Source organism: Nyctibius grandis, chromosome 7 (assembly GCF_013368605.1).
Source record: "Nyctibius grandis isolate bNycGra1 chromosome 7, bNycGra1.pri, whole genome shotgun sequence".
Taxonomy (NCBI): domain Eukaryota; kingdom Metazoa; phylum Chordata; class Aves; order Nyctibiiformes; family Nyctibiidae; genus Nyctibius; species Nyctibius grandis.
Window position 1 is genome coordinate 49,464,213 of NC_090664.1, and position 16,904 is coordinate 49,481,116.

The following is a 16,904-nucleotide window of genomic DNA, read 5'->3' on the forward strand; positions in this document are numbered from 1 at the left end:
TTATGAGCTATAATTTGCTCCTGGAGAAGCACATTTTCACTTTTATTCACATATTTAAGAGGAGTAGTAAAAGTATTACTCCTTATCCCTTTGCTCTAGCAGGGATGTTATGTCTGTAGAAATAATATTTTCCTTTCTACCCTCAAGATGGCCACTGTCTAGCAAAGGCATAATTTGCCAGACTATCTATAAATCACATCATGTGCTGTATGACTTTGATGTACTTGGTCATTGTTGGCTGGGTTTTCCTAGTCTCATTATCTCTGAAGAACTTGACCACGCTTGAAGATTACTTTTAAACATGACGTTTTCAGAATTCTATATTTATCCCTTGTTAATTTTTATATATAGTAAATGAAGATGACTGTACAAGTGCTCTGAAAAGAAATACAGACTTTGATTCATTAAAATCTAAATTTGCAAATAACAGTACCCAAATGGGAACCCAAATTTAGATGCTTAATTGAGTTAGCGGGGCTTGGAGAGGAAGAAGGCAGGGAATTTGGTTTTGTGTTTTCAGCTAGGTAATTAATGTGTAATATATTTTTAAAGTTCTCATTTCAGACACAACATCATTAGCACACATATAAATGAATCACAAATATGTCTTGGATTGTGGTATGATGTTCAAACCATTAGTAAAAAAATGAAGTGAGAAGAAGGGGTCATCTGAATAATAGGTTTAATGTGTAAGAAGAAAATAGAGGAGTTTCATGTGAGAATGGAATTGGGTGTCAATATTTATCACAAAAAGTCAAAGGACTGGATTTGTATTTTTTGCAGGTTTTCTGGTATTTTATATTCAGCTGTGTAGCTTGTGCTTTTGCTTTTTAACAAAGCTACCAGAAGCACTTCCCAAAATGTCTCAGTTGACGAATTCAGCTGACACTATCCTTGACATCAGTTCCTGTACTTCAGAGTTATCTTTAATGGGGAGGTTTGTTTTTTTTTTTTTTGCTTTGAATTTAGTTTTGTTTTTAAGAAATGTCACAAGATATCCCATCCTATGAAATAGCATTATTTGGCTAACAGGTCTAGGCCCCCATTTTTGGAAATAACATACTTCCTTTATTTAAAAGCTATTTATTATTTAAGATTTTTATTGTGAAATCTACCGTAAGAAGTACAGAAGGCCTGGAAACTGATTTTGGTGAATTCATCCCTTAAATCTTTATTATTTAGTTTGGTATGTCTTGTATAAACAGAATCTAAAATGTGCATAAATTAAATTCCTCTACTCATCAACCACTTAAACCCTGTACTTGTAAACAAAACCCCCAAACCAAAACCTGTTCTAATTCCATTTGAGTCAGAACATCTGTATGCTCTAATTACAAAAAATATTATCAGATATGGATTCATGAAGGTTGCACGAGCTTTAGCCCTTTCTATAAACATGATCATGGGAAAAGTGAAAAACAGTGGTCAGGAAGAGACTGAGTTATGAATTTCATAGAATCACAGAATGGTTTGGGTTGGAAGGCACCTTAAAGATCATCTAGTTCCAACCCCCCTGCCATGGGCAAGGACACCTTCCACTAGTCCAGGTTGCTCAAAGCCCCATCCAGTCTGGCCTTGAACACTGCCAGGGAGGGGGCATCCACAGCTTCTCTGGGAAACCTGTGCCAGTGTCTCACTACCCTCACGGTAAAGGGTTTCTTCCCAATATCTAATCTAAATCTACCCTCTTTCAGTTCAAAACTGTCACCCCTTGTCCTATGACTATATGCCCTTGTAAAACGTCCCTCTCCAGCTTTCTTGTAGGCCCCCTTCAGGTACTGGAATCTGCTAAATTTCCCTGCAAAATAAGTATTTTAGGAGAGTATTCTGTGACTCTGGGAAATTCACTTTGGTGTTTCTGCTATTTCATTTCCCATCTCTGAAACGGCAATGATACTTGCCTCCCCTGCAGAAGTAATGTGGGTACTTTCAGACAGCTGGACAGAAGGAGCTATAGAAATACAGAGATTGTAATGGAGCAAATTATATTCCTTTTATGGTGATCATCTTCTCCTTTTTGTTTAGGTTTATTTAAAGCAAAGTAATTGCAGGGGTGAAACTTCATAGGCGTAATTTAGATTTCAAGAAAGGGGATAAGGAGGAGGAGATGGGAGTGGTTGTATTTTAAGACCTAGAAGACACCATTAAGTAGCTGATAATCCTTGAGAAGGGATTCTTTGCAGAGTGAATTTCTTTGTCTTCTGCTATATTTAGAGAGCCACGTAGAGAAAATATTTAATAATTAAGCATTCTGTGTTTTTTTAATGTTTAATTTCTTATCTATGTTTCCTTTCAAAAGCATACCTGCCTCCATCATTCCCAGTTCAAGCAATGCTTAGCATCACATGTATTTTCCAATATTTCCTCCACAGCTGAAAACCCGCGTCAGTCCACACCAGGTTGTATCCAGCCATTTCATTGGGATTTCATTGAGCACCTTTGGCAGCTGGGAGCTGTAAGAAAAGGGATTACCGAGCGTTTGTCTGACACACACTGATCCCAGTACCTGCTGATTGGATTGAAGTAATCTTTTTACAAGTTACAAAACTCTATTATCAGAGCATTAAGAGAGGGGGAGGTAGTGATATACACTACATCAAGGGTATATTAATTCAGGTAAACAGAACATAGGTTGCCATTTAATGTACTTGTGAATTGCAATCATTCTTGCAAAAGTTGCACGATAGTCTAGTTTGATAGATAATGTCATACACTGCTCATGCAAAGAGATTCTCTCCAGAAACCCAGGGACAATCGTTTAAAAGTTATTTTAGATGGCAATGCTTAAAGCACGGACTGTGCTCTCTGTGTACATTACTTATTTGTTTACAATAGTCTTTAGCATCTAAAAAATATAAAATTGAAACTATGAATGGCATTTTTTATTGTTGGCTGACATCACCATAGAAATTAATTTCTTTCTGAATAATACACCTATCTGAAACAAGCTAAGGATATTATTCTCAATCCAGGCTGAATAGTTGCTTTGTCAGAGAATTGCCTCCTCTGTTTTTTGTTAGTTTTCCGTCATCACCTACCATATTGTGTATGTATTAGTAGGTGGTTTATGCCGAAATTACTAGTAAAGCTTCATAGTAGTTTTCAATACTTAATTGAAAAGGCTTCAAAACTACTCTTTTCACTGGTGTAATCAGGTACTGAGAAATATGAGAAAAAATAGATCAAAACACATTGTGGTAGTAATATGGCTCCAGGCAGTAAGGAGGAAAAATAATTTCTCAGTGTATTTTATAAAGACAAAATACAAATTCCCGAATTTTTATTTCCTAGACTTTTTCATTTGTGGTTACCTTAGACAGTTCTTGCTGATAAGATCAGGAGATCTGGGATGGCACAGGACAAGTTAGAACAGAGAACAGAGCCTTCAGCGTAAAATGACTGACTAATCAGATGATGCAATCCTGGCTCCAGTGAAGTCAGGAGTGTTGCCATTGACAGTAGTGGATGCAGAACACTTCCCAGGATTGCTAATCTTCTCCATCCGTTCCATTGGACAGATGGACAATGAGTAAGAATGTGCATAATTTTATAAAGAATATATCTTGCTTGGACAAACCTGATTGCTTTTTATTTAACTAAAACTACAAAACCAGTAGATGAAGTGAAAACAACAGATGTAAAATATCCAGATTGTAATAAAGCCTTGAAACTGTCTCATGAATAGTTAATTGAAAAATTAATGTCAATTTTTTAGAAGACTATTATGTGGATTGAAATGTGGCTAAAGGATGATACACAAAAAGCAATGATCAAAAGCTATGTATGGGAATGTCTGGCAGAGTACAGGAATTGCTGTAACATCCAGGTTATATTAACTTTTAAATAATGATCTGGAAGTGGATGGAAGTGACTTAATGACTTTTACAAGTGGTATCACAGTGTAAAGTTCTGCACAGAAGTGATGACAGAGGAGTAGTTCAAAAGTTGGAAAACCTTAGACCTGAAAACACATGCAACAAATAAAGTTAAATTATCTTTGAAGAAAAGAGTCATAAGAAGAGATGTCTATAGTTTGCATAGATCCATTAATTCATGATCTATGAAGACGCTGAAATATACACTAGCAGAAATTATACAGAACAGCAATATACTGTGTAAGCAGACAAGGGTTGAAATAAATGAATTGGTGACAATGGGTAGCAAATTAAATTTGCGATAGAAAAGCAGTACTATTGGCATCCCTATGAAAAAGTAATCTCAAACGAGGACTACTATTCCTTATTGAAAATATTTGAGTGTTTCCAGGAATACGATGTAAAGTTCAGAACAGTTTGTGTCCCAAGAAATAGTCATGAACTATGTTTTAGGCTTCTACTTTAGATACAGGGCACATAAATGTTAGCAAAGTTTCTTAGTGAAGTACGAGACACAAGGCATTATTTGAAGGCCTGGAAATGCATAATCAGATATGCTTCTTCTGTCTCTAACTTCTATAGCATTTCGAGTACTATGAGTGGGAACAGACACATTTACTGTGAAGCCACTAATGACAAGGTATTAAGCCAGAAAAAGGAAGGAGCAAATCTTGTGCTGTGTTGAAAGTAAACGGAATTTATGCAGAAAAGTTTCCCTCTTACATACAGTCAATGCAATATGTACCGAAGAAGACAAAGAAGTTTAAGCAGAACAGCAAGAACGCGGGGGTGTCCTGTGCCAGGACAAGCTAGCAAGGAACAAAGGCAAAAAAAGCCTTCACTTAAGTCAACTGGAGAGAATAACAAAACAAATTGTTTCAAGTATGGTTGTTTAGTGCACAACAGGCTATATAATAGCTAAAGCAAATTCTCTCCTCTCCAAATTCCTCTGAGGAGCCCAGTGAAGCACGAGGGCACTACCTGACCTTCTGCATCTCTGGAAAAAGCAGCAGCAGTTTGAAAGCAGTGGCTGTCAGACTGTTAGGTGAAAGGTGTGGATTTGAGTGGTCACCATTCACAAGGATTAAGATAATGTCCCATGCACTTCTTCAGCTGACATTTGAGATTTGATTAGACCTGTCGAGGTCTGTCATTTTAACAGTTGCCCATCTTTTCATTAAAAGAGACATCCTCAGTCGTGAAAAGAGTGTCTAATCAAGTACCATATTGGAAGTATGTTGTCAAAAATAATTGCTTTTTGTAATAGCTGAACATCAGCTAATAAAATAGGTGTTTTTAAAATGAGTATCTTGACAGATGCAAACGATACTATCTCTGAAGAAGGTATTTGGAGATTGACCAGACAATTAGAATTTAATTATTATTTTTGTTAACCTTAATTTTAGTCACAGCGCACACACTGAATGCCACTCCTTGACTAAAGAAAAAAGTAAAGAAAAACAAAGTGATTTGACATGATATTGCAATGTCAACCAAGCGCTCAGGAAGCTTTACCAAAGTCAAGCCAGGCCACTGTACTCTGTCTTTTTGCCTGTATTCAGGCATGTTGACTCTGTCTTGATATTTGCCACTACCACTGGTTCTCTTGGCCAGAGGTTCATTGTCCCTGGGACAGTTTTTCATCCTCTGGCTGAAAGCTCATCGTTTGCTTTACAACTGGAATGTCTCACACAATAGAACAGATTTTACAACACATCCCTCTCTCCACATAACGTTGATGCATCCTCCTTATCCTCATAACATGTTTGGTAACAAGAGTATCATATCATCTGTGCATACAAGAGAAAGTATGAACTGGGATACCAATTGTCTTTGCAGGTGAGGCCCTGTCGAAGGAAAAATAAGGTTTAATGAAATTTCAGGTACATCAGGAGATGTGGCCAAGCAGGCAGTGTTTGTTGAAATATTAGCATATACTTGGGATTACAGGACTTGTCTTGATGTGGACATATTGGTGAGACCAGACCTCTACCTCTTTCAGCAGGCTTTGAGGAGCGTTACAGTAACAGTGGTGACAACCTCTATTTATTTTACGTGCTGCTCTGGGACAAGGAAAATCATGTGCATGTTTGACACGTTGGTAATGAATTTCTTTTGTACCAAGCAAACGCTGCAGAATCTCTCGTGAAAACATCCTAATTAAGGAGTGGATTTGAGTAGACATACAATCTCTAAAATATCAGAAGTTCCACTCAATTTAATGTACATCCAGCAGCTCCCAAGAGAGTGTTTCAAAATCACTAAGCTTCTGTTTAGTGAAATGGGGACGAGCGTAGGGGCTCTGAAGGACTGTAAATGAAAGATTACTTAACTCTGAGAGAATCGTCTGACTTCTGAATGTTTTAAAGCAAGCTTCTTTCTCGGTAGCTTTTTAAAATGTGTGTTCATATTGTGCAGAACCTGCCACAGGTCCGTTCAAATCAAATACCTTTTCAAGATCTGTCAGGAAGTGCCCTGTGAATCTGATCCATGCGATGCAGATGTTGAGAGTACACAAAATGTGGTTGTCTGGTTAAAGTAAAGATTTCAGTGTGTTTTCAGTTGAGCATTCATTTCTCTTTACACTCAGGATTCCCTGAAAAAGGAAGGTAAAAGTAAAAAGAGGTAAAAGTAAAAAGAGTATTCCTCTTTAAAGAGAGATAAGTTATTTAAAAAATCACGTGCACTAAAAGCAATCAGATTACCTTAACTGTGTCACATTTGATGATTTAGAAAGAAAATAAAAATTCTTTTTAAAGTAGAGTCCTTGAAATCATCAAATAGACAAGTTGGAGCCAACAAGAAGCTCCTTGCTATGTACAGTCCTGCTTTAGGAATCAAATGTTCATGGCCCTTTTCCTACAGCTTCGTGGATCTCACAGTATTTTGCAGAGATTCAGTGTTGGCAGATCTGTATATCTGCATAAAATGTCCCTGAAGTCTATGGGACGTTGGTGATGGGTATGTCAAAATGAATCAGATTATAAAACTGTGGTTTAAAATGGGACGATGCTACAGGCTGGTCCTTGACTGCCTGATCTCTGCTGGCTGCATGCTAAGCAGCTTCTCTGAAGCCAGGGAGTCCTTGGCTCAGTGTTGTGGTAAGATTTTGCTATTTTTCCCTTTGCCTCATAAAAATTCCTATATACCAACTATTCTCTGCTTAGGAGGGATTATCTTTTTTTTTTTTATTATGTTCAGTTTACATATCCAGGCACAGATTTACTAGGAGAAAAGAATGGGATCTTTAGCCTCCCTCCTTTCCCCGGTAGCAACTGCCTTTCGGCAAGGACAAGCAAACCAAATGGGTTTCCTCCCATTAACTTGCAGGTTAAGGCTGGGAACATGTTAACTGACCCGCTCCCCTAACACACGATGGGGCCACGTAGCTCTGCCAGCTCCCCATCCATCGGGTCACGGCTCTGTCCACTGCGATGCTTTTTCCTTCATTATAGAAAAGACGCAATCACACAGTAGGTGTTTTGATTGTATCTAAGCCACCACTATTTTTACCTCCTTTAGAAACCTTTCTTCTAACACGGTATTTTTCTGTGTCCTTAAAGATATCCTTTCTGGAAGCGTCTCTTCTTGAATTGCTTTTCAGTAACAGGTTTGATTTACAAATCTTGTGTAAAGACACGCGTGCACACACACATGACAAACCCTGCACAAAACAAAGCTGGGTGTCAGGGGCTCTTTTGTAACAGAAAACCCATTCAGTCTGCAAGGGGGAACAGTCTCCTGCCTCGCTGGTTGGGTGGGAAGCGCGGTGGAGCGGCAGCTTTAGCAGAGCTCCTGTTTGGTGGAAGACAAGCTGCAAGCTTTTCGCACCTTCTGTTCAACCTGCTGAGAGGGCATGCGAGCCTTTCTTTAAAGCGTGTCTGGGAAGAACTATTCGACATAATAGAGATTGTCTGTGGAAAAGGTTTTCTAAGCAATTAAACTGCCTTGTATACTTTGCAGTGAAACCTTTCCAGGAGCTTTTCCTAGACAAGTGTTGCTACAGATTGGACTGTACTAGTGAGTGCTGCAGCAGGAACCGCTTTGACTGATTGGGCCAGAGGCACCACAGCTCTGCTGCCAACCCCTGTCCAGACCTTGAGCTTGTTCCCTAAACACTCTGTGCCTTTTAAAATCTGTTTAAGGATGTTAACTTCAACCTACCTAGTAAAGGTAATGTGGAGTTTAATTTACAAATGCAAACTGGGTGTAATGTGAGATTATTCTGTTGCTCACTGTAGGAGAAGAAGACAGGCTCCTAAAGGTAATTTGACTGTATAAGGAGGCTTACAGTACCAGGTGATAGCTTTTTTTAATGTTCACATTAAAAGGAGGGAAATATTTCTGTTCTTCCTCACCTTTCCTCCTTTCTGCTCTTTTGCCCTCACCTACTTGGACAATATTCAGATCCTTGGGGTGAAGGAATAGGGGTTTATTTCACTTTTGGCAAACCTTTGGAGCCGAGTTCCCGATCCAGTGCTGTACTGAATCTCTAGCCTTGGGAGATCTGCAAAAACTTAAGACCTGCACCACTATACTCTGATGGGCCATCATTCCTGCCACAGCCAGTTAATTTTTCTTCAGTGATGCTTCCCCTAACACTGTTGACTTTACTGAATGCCAGTACAATTTTTAACAACATGTATTAATATTAATTAACCGTACCTTCTCAGTTCAGGGCCTTCTCTGTGCCAGTCCGTGTGCAGTATGAGTTCCTAATGACCTGGTACTTGAGCCTGACACTTCAGCCTGGCAATTTTTTAATTCTCCTCAGCCGCTGTATCGTTGTTGTGACTTGCATATGCACTTGAACTTTAGTTTTAAAAGGCTTCAGTTTGATGTGAGTTGTTGTTGTAGTAAGTAATATTTATCAATGGACTTTTGTTTCTTTTTCATTGCCTAATGAAAGAGACGTTTGTGCTTACATTTTCTAGGTACTGAAGAAGGAACAGTTTTCTCCTGAAGCTCAGTAGCTTGGGATTTCAAGCATTTCTTCTCTGTTAGCACTGGTACATGTTAGCGTTCTCATTTTGTATAGTACAAATAAACTTGAAGTTAACTCTCCTAAGTAAGTGAATTAGGCATAAGACTGAGTGTGTTTTGTCCTCAAAGCTCAGGATTCTCATGCTGTGATTTTTCATCTCTGATCGTTCTTCCCTCCCGTTAGGATAAAGTCAAAGTATCTGAGATTTCAACAGTTTGGAAAGCTGGAAACAAGTTCTGAGCAAGTACTTATTTGGAAAAGCCTTGAATTGTACCTTAAGCCTTCCCACTCTGCTTTCCATCCTGAGATACAACCTTTTAGCTTAGCGTTGAGCCTAGCTAAGTCAATGCTTAATACAGTATTCTTTTAATTCCAGTCCTACATGGAAGATCATCTGAAAAACAAGAATCGTCTGGAGAAAGAGTGGGAAGCTCTGTGTGCTTATCAGGCTGAACCCAATGCCACCACTGTTGCACAGCAGGAGGAAAATATCCAGAAGAATCGCTCACGGGCTGTAGTGCCATGTATGTACACTTTAATTTGGATGATTGCATTTTAAGTTCTTGATACTTCTCTCAATATCCTTTGCACAGTGGTTTGAAAGCTACAGATGACAGGCAAACAGAGTACAGAGTAGCTTATATGTGTACTAGAAAACTGTAGCTACAACTGTGTGCTGTGTGCATGTCCTGTTGTCATATCAGACACTGTTTATCTCCTTATAAATTGTATATATGTTACAAAAACGCACAAGTATGTCACATAACACTGCTGCTGCAGCTGCACTGTCTCATGAAATTCAATAGCCAGAGTGCTTTTCAGTGCTGGAATATACTTTCTGCACAAGAGTGGCATCTGTAGCCATTCAACAGAAAGAAGTTTGGCTTGTGTTTAGACAAGTTGGTATCATGTCCATCCAACAGTAACACCAGCAGTCTGTAATCAGAGCTAGATGATCTGTTTATCAGATACTCAGCTGTACTGAATAAGCCCCTTTAGGCTGCAGTAGATAAGCTTGCAGACTGGCTTCTCTCTCCGCTAGGCTTAGGATAAAAAGAGAAAAAGGGAAAAAAAACCAGCCGGTGTTTATATTCCTAGAATCTGCTCTTTCCTGTAAGCAGCCACCTTTTTGAGCTTGAAATAAAAGGAACATATTTTTCCTATGCAAATATATGTATCTCATAGATTATACTGATAATCTATGGCCACACATTTTATTAAGCAACCAATGAAACAGAACTGAAACTAAGAATATATGCACAGTCCACAGCAGCTGAAATGCTCTCAGTCAGTGTGCCCACAATCCAGCTGGGTAGCTTGGCAAACACATACAGCTATTTTAATTTTTAAAGTGCCCTGAAAACATTAATTTTCCCTATGAGAGCCTTGAGCAAGTACTATTCCTCCTTTAGAAATGGGAAAATGACAGGTAACACATTAAGTAAATGTCAGAGCCAGATTTAGAGTGAAGATTCTTTGGAAGTACATGATAATTTAACTGAGCCCATCAGTCCTTGCATATTTACTTCAGCAGGATTTGGCTCTCTTTGTTTTTTAGAGGTTCTTCTTGCAATACTTTGTTGTGTAGGAGAGGAGTACAGCAGTTTGGTGATATGAATTCTCCTGGGTAAATATGGTGTTGGTTGAAAGCCTTTTGGGGCAACAGCAACAGTTTGCTGACTTCCGTGTGTTTTTGGATCAGGTCTGTTGAAAAGTTCTAAAGAAGTCACCATGAAAGTTAAAAGAGTGCACGACTTCTGTGCTCTTTTCCATCCTGAAAAAATTGCATTTAACCAAGGTGATAGGAAGTGAAAATTGCTCCATGATAATGTGTATTGATCCAAAATGATCTTCCTGCTTAAAGTGTTCTTTTCAATGTGGACTTACAGTCAGACCATCTTAAGCTGTTCCAAGTCCCTGCTCACAAATTAAGCCAGATTGTTTCTGGTTGCTGTCTTGGAGACAGCACAGGAGCTACAGGTGTTGCCAGAAATTGATGCTGGTTATTTGGCTGATGTAGGAAACGTATCTGCATGATACGATGAGCAATAAGATAGGGCACCTCAGACTAGACTGTTGCAGCTCTGAATCCAGAAGTAACGTGGCTATGGCAGTGCTAAAGAGCAGAGATTTTTTGCTTGGGTGTCATGCCACACTAGAGAGCTGAACTGTTTTCAGAGCTAAGATAGTCTGTCTCTCTTCATCATATTGTACCATGTGGATGAATCAGCCTGCACTGCTCAGCCTTCAGTTGACAAGTCTCTGCCCATTGCTTCTTCCATGGCATGTTGTTATGCCTGTTCTTCCCATCGCTGAGTCTAGACTGAATCAGTACTACCTGGGAAGGTATTTGGACATGGACAGAGTGGCTGCAATTTATTTGAAGCTGTAATTAGAAGTAATTTACCATATTTAAAATCTCTCAGTACTTTTACAGAAGTAAAACGTTATTTTTTTGCTTTGTTACAATGTGGAAACTTCTATTATAGCTGTTAGTGCACTGGGAACTTTCTTTTTTTTTAACTGAAATGCACAAAATTACCTGCCCTCACTTTCTGAAATTGCTGTGCACTGGTAAACAGGTGTCATGTTGTACCCTTAAAAATACTTTGATGATGGGTGGAAAGTGTGATATAGAGTTTAAGCAATATTAAATTTTGATAAGGTGATGGTTATCGTAGACTCTAAGATTAGACTGAGATGCTAAAGAGCCCAGTTTGCAAACTTTTTTGTCTATGTTTGGCATTAAAACTGTAGCAAAAAGTCACAGATTTGCTTCATAACAAATTCAGAAGCAAAGCTGGTATGGTTTTGATATGCTACAAAGTTGTTATGCTACATTCGAAGTATTGTTACCTTCAAAGTATTGTCACAGAGTAATGCCTTCTTAGCATTTCCTTACCCCTTTCGTATTCATAATCACCTTGACAAGGTAGAACAAGATTGCCAATTCACGTAAAAGATTTCACTTTAGGAATGCTTCAAAAAAGCTTTAATATCATGTTATATTTACTTTGCATTTTCCTTTCTTAAGCAGTCTTAAAATAATACAGTATTATTTTTTTCTGATTATGTAACTGATATAATTTCTAGATTAACATTATCTTTAATCTCACAATTTGATCATAGTTTACTCTTATACCTATCTTCTCTATTTACAAACAGCTTTTAAAACACTTGGAACCAGAACACCTTGACACTGCACTTAATTAATTACTAATTAAAAAAATATATAACAATTGAAGTAACTTGGACACTCTAGATTAGCAAAACTGCATCCTTTTATCCAACCAACAAGCAGATTGCTATAATTTAGGGCAATGGGATACTTTTTTTTCTGCATGAACACATGAGCAGCTCAATTTGTTGATATCCAAAGAAAAGCTTTCCAGATTTTATTTTCTCTGCTTGCATCTCTGCAAAATAAAACCATCTGAACAGGGTCAATGCTATACGTTATTTATGTATACCATAGATACATATGGGTATTTTAAACATTTGGCAAACAACTTTTTGCAGTGAACATCTGTCAAAAGCTGTCTACCGTAGCTGTGTCTGTGGGTCGTCGTATATATTAGAGCAACCTGCTTACCTCTGTGCTTTGATTTTCCTCCAAAGGAAAGCAAAGCATTTGGGGGCAGAGTGTGCCCCCAGCTCTGAGGCTTGTGTGCAGTCAGAGCACAGCCAGGGGATGTGCACCCAGGACGGGAACACCTGAGCAGAGGGAACTTGCTCTGGGTGTGTGCATTATCTGTATCAGTAATGCATGCACAAATAGTGGTCTGGAATAAATCATAGAATCATAGAATCCTTTTGGTTGGAAAGGACCTTTAAGATTGAGTCCAACCATTAACCTGACACTACCAACTCCACCACTAAACCATATCCCTAAGCACCACATCTACTCGTCTTTTAAATCCCTTCAGGGATGGTGACTCCACCACTTCCCTGGGCAGCCTGTTTCAATGTTTGATAACCCTTTCTGTGAAGAAATTTTTCCTGATATCCAATCTAAACCTTCTCTGGTGCAACTTGAGGCCATTTCCTCTCATACTATCACTTGTTACCTGGGAGAAGAGACCAACACCTGCCTCGCTACAACCTCCTTTCAGGTGATTGTAGAGAGCGATAAGGTCTCCCCTGAGCCTCCTTTTCTCCAGACTGAACAACCCCAGTTCCCTCAGCTGCTCCTCTTAAGACTTGTGCTCTAGACCCTTCACCAGCTTTGTTGCCCTTCTTTGGACTCTCTCCAGCACCTCAATGTCTTTCTTGCAGTGAGGGGCCCAAAACCAAACACAATATTCAAGGTGCGGCCTCACCAGTGCCGAGTACAGGGGGGGACGATCACTTCCCTAGTCCTGCTGACCACACTATTTCTGATACAAGCCAGGTTCAGACCTGAGAAGAGTTCTGTTTTGTGCAAATAACCTATGGGCAAAATAATGATAATCAAAAAATAATGATTCTTCACAGTCTTCAGACTGCTCCACTTTTGCTCCTCAGTAGTTCTTCACTTTCTTACTTCAGTGTAGTTCTGTATAGTGCTTTGTATGGAAAAAAACCCGTCAGTTTAAATCTAGAAGGAAGAGAATGATGATCCAGGCAGAATGTGCCAGGTTGATGTGAGATTCGCTGTGCTTTGTGATGCCTAGATTCAGACAGCCCAAAGTCACCCATAATCCTTGTGTCTAGCCTTTTTTTGTTGTTTCTGTTCCTTCAGAAGTATCTAACTAAAAGGAAACAGAAGACAGGAAATTAGGTAAGATGTGGGGCTTATTTTTCCAAGCTTTCAATCCCCATCTGAAAAACAACAGAAGTAACAGATCTTCATTAAGACACGGGGCCACTGTGAGATAAATAGATGACTGTGAGATGCCATACTATAGTAGTATCGGTCGCTGTTTAAATAATCCAGAGAGATATGATATTTTATGCTCAACTCAGTTGTTTAAACACACAAAAATCTAGTGCTGTTGGAGATACCTGAAGTATTCAAGGTGCCCATGCAGAGCTAGTAGGTAGAACACAGGCTTTATAGGAGGCCTGTGCCCTCCTAGCTGCTAGCCTGACTGTCCTTAGAGCACCTCAGATACCACTAGAAACCTGCACTGAGGCACTGAATCAAGTTCTCTGGGCATGATTCTGTGAAATTGTAGATTAAGATGCCTAAATTTAAGTGTCTCCATGTAGCTGCCTCCATGTGAGCCAGGTGTCAAGGCACCCATTACAGTTAGCGAAGACCTAGTCGATGCAGTGGCATCAAGAGAGCTGCGCAGTGGCCAAAAGTAGGTTTTTGGTTTACAGTGAAGTGAAGTGCTGTAGGACACCCTTGGATATCCCATGTGAGCTTCAGATGCTGGGCCAATAGGATACAAGTCTTTAGGTCTTCTGTCATATCTGTTATCCTTATGCAATGTCTCATCTACAGTTTCTCAAATGGTATGACGTGTTCATGTTTAGCCAGCTAAATCAAGCCCCATTAACTGTAATCTAGTCCACATGAAGATATCTGTAACTGGACTCCAAAACTTAGGTTTCTCAGTCTATAAATTGAGTTTTCACATGCTGCAAATTCATGCGTGTTTGCTTTATATTTTATCCTTTATCCTCTGTCCTCTATAATTTATACTTAGTATTTTATACTTTATGTATAAAATACAACATTGTGCTATATTTCTCCTCAGCTATAGGTTAGTACTAGCCTTCTTGTTTAGGGAGCTTCTCTACCACACATATCCATCTATACATTTTGCTTTTCTTTCAGCTGTGGCTTGGCTGGAGCAATAGCAAATGCAAAGTAGCTCAGAATTCAGCAGTAGCTATTGTTGATATTTGAAATGATGACTAGTTGTAGCTTGGCCAGATTGCAGTAGCTAGTAACAGCATTTGTCTTTTTTCTCACTTCCTTATTACCGTCCCTCTCCTCTCCTATTTCTTCATTCATCCTTCTTTCTTGCTTTTTAGATTGATCTTATATATCTACCTTTTCTGTCATCCCCTTCCTTCCTTTTGTTCCGTGCTTCTCCTGCTTCTCTTTCCTTGCTTCTAACATAATCAATACACCGTTTACAAAAAAAAAAGCTTGTACATTCAGCATTTTCCTCATAGTTGCTTATTGTTAACATAACAAACTGGTGTCCATGGTATTCTTTTTTTTTTTCTTTTCTGCCTGTTTCTGAAGAGCTATTATGCTAGTTCCTAGAAGATTTGAGGTGATAACAGGCATAGACAAGCACAATCTGTTCATTGTCAATATGAACGCTTGATGCTGCAACTGAAGCACACATGGGTGCAAACTCTTGATATATGCAGAAAAGACATGTACAACCTTTTTTTCAGTTTTTTTTTTTTCTGAGCGCAAATACAAAGTCTCATCACCTTTTCACTACCAAAGCCTTAACATGTCTCACCCTCTGATAAACCCTCCAAGACAGCAGGATAATGATATGGCATGCTAAAACAGAGGGTCTGGATAAAACATTACGTTTTTAAAAAAAAAAGATTCTGAAGCTACTGATCTGACACTTGACTTCTATTGGAGAGTCACACTGACATCTGCTTGCTAAATACTGATGAATCCCTGTCTGCTCTCTCCCCCTCATCCGTTTGAAAACATTTCACACGTTTTCTTTGGTGATTAGTTCAAACACTTTTGCTGTCCAATGAATGGGGCTTATCCTGAGTGCTTATTAAAATATGTGAGAGACCGCATTTAGTGCATGTAACTTTCGTATCTCCTGCATAGCCAAAAGGTTTCAGAGCTGTAGCTCTTCAAGCACTCAGTGACAATGCTCATTATAAAGCTTTCTATTAGAAAATCTTGGGTAGCTCCCAGATCTCAGGTGTCACAAGTTCATTTTTATGTTTTGGATTTTTTGTGCAGGGGTGCCAAATAAGGTGGAAGTGAATAATGTGCATGAACGTGTTCCCTTTCTTGCCTTCTTCGTCCTCCTATTGTCTTGAAACCTTAGCAGAGGAAATAATTTTATGTGAATAGTAAAGAATGGCTCTTCATTCTTTTGACATGACTTGTTTACCTCTAATCTTATTTAGGAGAAGGTTGCTCACGTTGGTGGGTTAAATTTTGCTGATGAGATTGAGTGACTATAAACAACACTCATACAAGCACACCTTTGTCTTGCTCACATATTGAACTGCCGTGACATTACTGGTGAATAAACCTAAGCAGAGCCCAAACCCTCTGTCTCTACTTTCCTGTGTGGAAAATTATTAAAATAGTGATTGGTACTTAATAGTTTAAAAGGCCAACTTGTAATTCTGCTGTTAAGAATGGTGTCACGGGCCGCTAGGCAAGATACAAAGCGGGACAGGGTGTATTCATGTACTCTTATTTTGTCTATTTGAATAATTGGTGGAAAAATCCTCTCAAAACATCAGTGTCCATGTTTGGCTGTAGAGGGTTACAGAAAGGGCAGCTCCACGACCTCCCGCCACAATATACTGTGCAGGGCAGGTTTGCTGAGAAGTATAAATTGTGCTGGTTATGTATCAGATACAAATTATTTGAGATTCATATGTAGAGACTTGGACATCTCTCACATAAGTTATCTGAGTGTGGTCTGGTCTTCTTTCTTTAGTCAATGAAAAGAAATAGGCATTTCTTGAGCGCAGTTTGGCCTGTTTGAGACAGCTAAATCAGGATGAGATGATTCATGACACAGAAATATTCCTTTCCTCTTAGCAGAAAGTGAGTCTAGATGACTCGAACAGATGCAGACATCTGCATTGTCACTGTCTAAATACAGACAAAGAAAACCTATCCATTATATATCCTAAGGTTAAAAAAAGGACTAGAGTTTTGGGTGTACCAGCTCTAAACATAATTGAGCTAGCACCAGTAAAAATACAAGTTAAAAAATGATAAAAGAATCTTGACGATGGGCAAACACCATGAGTAAGTTTCCAATGTTCAGAGCTTACTAGTGGTGTCTGAACTAGCTACGTTACCAGCAGCCTAAGATGTCTGTATGTGCTCCAGTTGTACTTTTAGATGCCGTTATCTGCATTTTATCTCTCCCGTGATC

At 39.0% G+C, this 16,904-nt stretch overlaps 1 protein-coding gene across 1 annotated transcript in view; it reads left to right on the top strand.

The window, feature by feature from the left end:
• The window catches only part of PTPRN2 (protein tyrosine phosphatase receptor type N2), a 698,861-nt gene that overhangs the window by 627,505 nt on the left and 54,452 nt on the right, over nt 1-16,904 (top strand). Inside the window, exon 16 of the mRNA XM_068404529.1 lies at nt 9,236-9,383. Within this exon, the coding sequence (XP_068260630.1) occupies nt 9,236-9,383 (148 nt within the window). The remainder of the gene's footprint in view (nt 1-9,235; nt 9,384-16,904) is intronic.